At 45.7% G+C, this 6591-nt stretch overlaps 1 protein-coding gene across 1 annotated transcript; it reads left to right on the plus strand.

Annotated features, from left to right (window-relative positions):
- The first annotated feature begins 2246 nt into the window (after positions 1-2246).
- On the plus strand, positions 2247-6335 carry PPIA (peptidylprolyl isomerase A). Its single transcript, XM_004386099.3, has 5 exons — positions 2247-2373; positions 4889-4919; positions 5007-5095; positions 5276-5448; positions 5989-6335. The coding sequence occupies exons 1-5, from the start codon at positions 2305-2307 to the stop codon at positions 6119-6121; spliced, it is 495 nt and encodes a 164-aa protein (XP_004386156.1). The 5' UTR covers positions 2247-2304; the 3' UTR covers positions 6122-6335.
- The last annotated feature ends 256 nt before the right edge of the window (positions 6336-6591 follow it).

A 6591-nucleotide genomic window follows, 5' to 3' on the forward strand; every position in this document is an offset into this window, starting at 1 on the left:
TAGAACCCACCAAGCAATTCCTCAGGAGAAAGACCTGGCGATCTCCTCTCATAAAGAAAACCCTATGGGGCAGTTCTACTCTGTCACACTGGGTCACTATGAGTCAAAAATCGACTTGATGGCACCTAACAACAACCTTCTTTCAAAGCTGTCTTGTTTTTATCGTTTTGAATAATCTAACTTTTTTGATCCCTGTACACTCTCTCTTGCTCAGACTCTTGTCCATTTTTGAGATGGGCATTTGTTTATGTCACATGAACCAAGACTACAGGTGAGTTAGGAAGTTCTGCCTGCTAGTGGAGACACGTCCAGCCGAGTGGGAGCAGGGCATGTTAAACTCGATTGGATGTGCTTTCAGAATGATTTGTCCAAGTAGGGTGTGGATGGAAGTGCAGCCCAATAGATAATGCTGGCAAAGGAGTGACTGTAACAGTGGCTCCCCTTAACAAACAAAACCTGTGTACATTTATATTTCTGAGTGTACACACCCTCTACCTGTGTGGATTGAGAAGACCTAAGCCCTCATTATGACTGTGTTAAAGGTGATGGGAAGGTGAGACTTCAGATAGTAGTGAGAGGGAAGAGAAGTCACAAAAATGATTTTGTTTTACTATTCATTCATTCATGCATTCATTTGCGTATTTCTTAGGAGGCGTTCCTAAGTGCTCTAAGTTTCAGGGTGGAAGAGAGAGAAGTTGAGGGAGTTTTGGCGTGGGGTAATTTTTCTCAGCGCCAGCTGAGGATGAGCAGCTTCCTCAAGATCTCAAAGCACCAGGTGATGTAGAATCAGACAAAAAGCAGTTTCCAGTTCGGGCTTTACCCACACTCATAAACTGAGCAAGCTACTTAACTTCTAGGAGCCTTACTTCCCACAACTGTAAAATGGGATAGCTTACAGGCTTGTCGTGAGACCAAAACCACAAATTCCCTAAATTCCAAATAGGCTTGTGACAAATTATTAATAACAGTGATAACATTCCAGACACTGGATTTTATCATAAGAATTCTCATTTGCTTCTCACAACCCTACAAAGCAGACACTATTAGTATCCGGGTTTCAGAGATTAAGAAACTGAGGTTTAGAGACATTAAATAACATTATAAATACTGCAACTAAGTGGCAGAACCAGGATACATAAATGCCCCTTTCAAGGTTTTCTGTACAAAGATTAGGGCCACATAAGTGCATTTAGTTCTAGTAATAAAAGTATTATTAATGTCTTTGGCTAAAAGAATTCACTTTTAAACTGTTGCTTTGTCTTTCACTAGAAGTCAGAATGCAATTCTACCTTCGAGAAGAAGGAACAGAGATTGGAAAAAAAAAAAAAGGCAAGAACGTGCACAATGTGTCTTTACAGGTAAGGGACTGGGTCAGGCTCTTGTTTCAATGTCTTCCTCTTGGACAAAACTCAAGTATGTAAGATATTTTCGGAAAATAGGACATTTTAAAAGTACTTTATAATCTCAGATTGGGGGACTGCTTATGCCTTATCTGCAGATTTGAGAAAACGGTGATGCTCAAAGGCAACCTCCCATCACTAAAAATAGACTGGCTGAGACCCACCCGCAAAAAGGAAACAGAACGCCTTATGTTACGGTTTTAGGAAAACGTGGGCCAAGGCTTTCGCGACCCAGTTACCATGTCCCCACCTAGGCCCTTTTATGCGTCCCGGGAACCGAGATGTGGACAGAAAGCCTTTTTTCTTTGGGTTACAGGAATATGGCATCACCCATTTTCTACCCAAGGTGGAGCACGGTCCGGGACGCGCGGGGTCCTGATCTCCCAGGAAGGGCCATTTGCTTTGACCTTGACGGGCAGCGCGACCTTGAGGCCTAAGATCGCCTCAGTTGCCCCCTCTGTGCAACGGGGACACGTGACCTCATCGTCTGGATAGAGTCCGAGCTGCATGCCGGCGCTCTGGCCTCCGTCCTCTTCCCTGCACTCCACTCGCCCCCGCGTTCTTACCCGGCTCCCCTCAAGAATCCTTCCCCAGTGTTCCCCGCTCCGCCAGCCCAGTGCCGCAGCCACCGCGACGCGGCCCGCAGGCGGGAACCCGCTTTCCGTCCATCACGCGCCAGCGTTCCGCCCTTTCCCTGCCCGCTGGCGCCGGGGTCTCTGCCTATAGGCCAGTGGTACCATCATTCCGACTGGGACGCGATCACGATTGGTAACTGCTGGGGCGCGCGACCGGCTGTGGGCGGGGCCCGGGCCCGCTATAAAAGGGGCAGGAAGCCACGCTGGTGCCGCTTTGCAGACGCTGCTGCGTGAATCCGTGTTTTCTTGTGTTACTGCTGCGCCCAGCCATGGTCAACCCTACGGTGTTCTTCGACATCGCCGTCGACGGCGAACCGCTGGGCCGCGTCTCCTTCGAGGTGACTCGGACGGTGCTGGGGGCGGGAGGCTCGGGGGCAGCAGTGAGGGCTGAGGCGGGCCGCCCGCCCCAACGAGCGACCGAGGCCGCCGCGGCGCCCGGCCCGACTAGGGGAGGGCCGACCCGGGAGCGCGGGTGCGGCCGGCGGGCGGGGTGGCCGCGGCGCCATTTCCTGAAAAGGGGCCATTTTGGAAGGCGGGCGAGGCGCGGGGAGGAGGCTGGGGGCGGCGGGCAGACAAAGGCACGGGGGGCGGAGCGGGCCGCTGCCCCCTCCCTCAGCGGCCGCGCGGGACTACTGCCCCGTCCCCCTCGCGTGGAGCTCGTGCTTGGGGCCGCGCGCCCACCCGCCGCCGCACGTGTTGCCAGCGCCCTTCCGGCGGAGGCGGCCGAGCGCGCACGTGCTGCGGCCCCGCCTGGAATTCGGGGTCTGGTGCGGGGGAGATAGAAAATAGTCTCTTATGGGTTGGGAACGCCCTAAACACAAAAAGGACGTTCGAAAGCCGTTTTCCTGAGTTTTGTAGCTATTGTCCTGGGAAATTGTCTATTTCGAGAGAGTTAGTAAAAGGTTTGGGTTTATTTTTTCATCCGGGTGGCTGGAAAACTACATATTTGAGGATTTCTTCTCACGCACCAAGGTATGTGTTTGAGCTGGTTTATATTGGTTTAGTTGTCCGGTGACTTCCGGAAGACCATTTTTTAAATTTAGAGTTTGTTAAGAGAATGTGAGATTGATTATGACTTACTTTGAATGCTTTTCTGGTTAGTTTAATACCTGCAAGTTTATTTGGAAATAAGCCCTGGAGTCCCTTCCGGCTCTCCCGCCGCAAGCGGAAATCTAAAGGCCGGTCTTCGTTTGCTCACACCCAACGCCCGCCTTGCTCTGCAGTGACTAAGATGTGATGGAGGCTTTCGAGCCTCTGCCAAATAACTGTTCCTCTCTGTAACGGGCAGGTCTAGGCAGGCAACACAGTACGTTTCTTCTGAGCCAGGTGTGTTAAAAATAGTTACCTAATTAGTTCTAGGGATTGATGAGTGACAATAGATCAATTACAGCAGAATAGCGCTAAACGACTTGGTGTACTTAAAAGTTGAATGGTAGATGTGATTCCATTCTAGTTCACCCGACATAGTAGGGCTTAATGGTGTAGTGAAATTAGTTGTTGCTTTATGATTTTTATCCTTTTAAACCACTTATCGAAAAGCCACCAACCATTGAGTTTTAGGATTTTATTTCAAAAATAGATTTCCCCCTCATGCAGTTTTTATAGGGGCAGGAGGATTTCTTGTTATCTACTCTGTCCGCACTGCTTGGCACACAGTAGACAGTAAACACTTGTTGAAGAAACATTACATTCTGATCGATCTACATCCCGATTCTGTCAGAGCTGATGACTGATAAGGACCCTAGTGAAAACTTGGCCTGTGCATGATGCTGGGCATCTAGTCCCCCCTCAGAGGGACTAGACAGAAGACTTGAGTGGAAATGAGACTGGGAGCTCCTGTAGGTCCCTTGGTGAGAATGGAGGTGGAATGGCTACCAGTAAGGACTTACTGCTTTTAAAAAGAAAAATGAAATATGGGTAACAAAGCTTTGAGAAAAGTCAGTATTTAAAAGAAGCCAAATGTTCTAGATTCCAATGCTTAAAAGCTTAACTGTAAGAGAAGTGTGCAAGGATTTTCATAATTTAGTCACAGATCTGGGATACTTGGGGTGGGGGGGAGGAAGGCCTTCTGTGTGTCTGTACATTTCCCTATTCTGAGGTAGTGTAAGAAGAGCTTGAATAGCTACAATAGGTTCACAGCAGATGCACTGGAAAGCAATCTATTTACCCTAATACTTAGGTAAGGAACTTGGAAACAAGTGACTGTTCATCTAATCCATAAAGTTGTTAATAGATCAGAGGTAGTAGCATTTTCATTACCAGTGGCTAAAATAGCAGCTTGTTTACCACTGATCATGCAGCAGTCCTTGCTTTTCCCAAGAATTTTGTTCTTAGGTTCCAGCTAAGGTGGGGGAAATTGAAAAGTTTTCTGTTCAGAAGCAAGTGTGATGTTCTCTGCCCTTCACTTTTTAGCGGGGCTTCAAACTTGTTCGTTCCATTTGAACCCCTGCTGAGAATTTGCTTTTTCCACCACAGGTATACGGAATCAGAATCTACGTTTTAACAAGTTCCCTGGTGATCTTATGCTCTACTAATGGTTCTCAGAAATGGTCCCTAAGCAGCAGTATTGGCACTGCCTGGGACTTGTTAGAAATGTCAAATTCTCAGCAGCGGTTCCTAAACAGGCTTTTTAGAAGCCTAGTTCTGAATTTTGTCTTTGGGTCTCTTGTTGCTTAACACATTTCCTCAGGACTTAAGGCTGACTATTAGGAGCCGTTCTTAGATGGGGTTCAAAGTAATTACCAAAGAAGCGCATTCTTTTCTAGTGAAAAAAAGAATTTTTACCCCTAAAGACGTGGGTACTAAGCAATAAAATGTAAGCAGATGTTAATTAACTGTAATTTCCTCTTACAGCTGTTCGCAGATAAAGTTCCAAAGACAGCAGGTTGGTTTCTTTTTTCTTTAACAAAGATATTTCAGTTTTAACAGTTTTAGTTTACATATATAAATACACTTTTTTTTTGCCCAATAGAAAACTTCCGCGCCCTGAGTACTGGGGAGAAAGGATTTGGTTACAAAGGTTCCTGCTTTCACAGAATTATTCCTGGGTTTATGTGCCAGGTATGAAATTTACTTCATTTTAATGTGGGTTCTCCTCTTAACTAGGGATTGATCTCGAATTTTTTCAGATTGTATATATCTGAGCTATTGTTATTCGGGTTTTAAAGGTTGAACTTTGCAGACTAGGTATTTTTCCAGTATGTTGCCCAGAGACGAGTTAATATTTTCTTTTCTTTACAGGGTGGTGACTTCACACGCCATAATGGCACTGGTGGCAAGTCCATCTATGGGGAAAAATTTGATGATGAGAACTTCTTCTTGAAGCATACAGGTCCTGGCATCCTGTCCATGGCAAATGCTGGACCCAATACAAACGGTTCCCAGTTTTTCATCTGCACTGCTAGGACTGACTGGTAAGGGTAGAATAAAGCAAACAGAAACAAAAGACTAACTGAAAGTGGTGTTCTCTGAAACAGTGGATACTTCCAACTTTCCTCTTGTATCTCTAAGGTAGTATAAGAAGGACTTGAATAGCTACAGATACAGCTAATACGATCTAGAAAGCAAGATACTGTAATAGAGAAATGAGGTGCTTAGCTGGATGATTTCTAGCAGACTTTCTGAGAATGTTAAATTTTCCAATTTTACCCCACTTTTTTTGTGACTGGCTGTATCAGTACATTTCATGGTGCTGCATTTCTTTTAGCTGTAAACAAATGTTAACTAGTACTAAAGGCTGGATAGTTCTTTCCCTTGAGTATATTGTTTGTTTGTGGGGGCCCTATTCTCATCTTGGAGCAAAATGCGGGCTACTACTATGGTGGTAAGGAGCCCTGGTGGCACAGTGTTTAAGAGCAGTAAGGTCGCTGTGAGTCAGAATCAACAGCAATGGGTTTGGTTTTTTGGTTTTTTTGTTTTAACTATGGTGGTAGTAATTGTTCTTCTGTTTTTAGGTTGGATGGCAAGCATGTGGTCTTTGGGAAAGTGAAAGAAGGCATGAAAATTGTGGAAGCCATGGAGCGCTTTGGGTCCAGGAACGGCAAGACCAGCAAGAAGATCACCATTGCTGACTGTGGACAACTCTAATAAATTTGATCTGTATTTTATGTTTTATCTTAACCACCAGACCATTCCTTCTGTAGCTCTGGAGATCAGCCTTCTACCCCAGTGTGCTTGCAACATCCTATAATCTTTGTGCTCTCACTGCAGTGCTTTGGGTTCCATCTTTTCCTTATTCTCCTTCAAGTCTAGCTGGATTGCAGAGTTAAATTTATGGTAATGAAATAAAAACTAAATGACAGTTGTGTCTGTTTTCTCTTTGGGTTGGGGTGTTAGTATAGGTCTTTGGACACAACGTCTTTTAAGCGTCAGTGGGCTCTTCCTATGCTTGCTTAATTTGAGTATTTAAATTTTTGTTTTCTGACCGGTATGATGTTAAGATTAAATGTCACTGACCATGTCCCTAAGGTAGCTGTGAGTGTAATACTGATGTAGGGGCAAGAAAAGTGTGACCAGGTTACACTCTTCACACTCAGTAGTGTGTCCAAGGCAGCTCC

The sequence above is a fragment of the Trichechus manatus genome, unplaced genomic scaffold (assembly GCF_000243295.1).
Source record: "Trichechus manatus latirostris isolate Lorelei unplaced genomic scaffold, TriManLat1.0 scaffold00155, whole genome shotgun sequence".
NCBI lineage: Eukaryota > Metazoa > Chordata > Mammalia > Sirenia > Trichechidae > Trichechus > Trichechus manatus.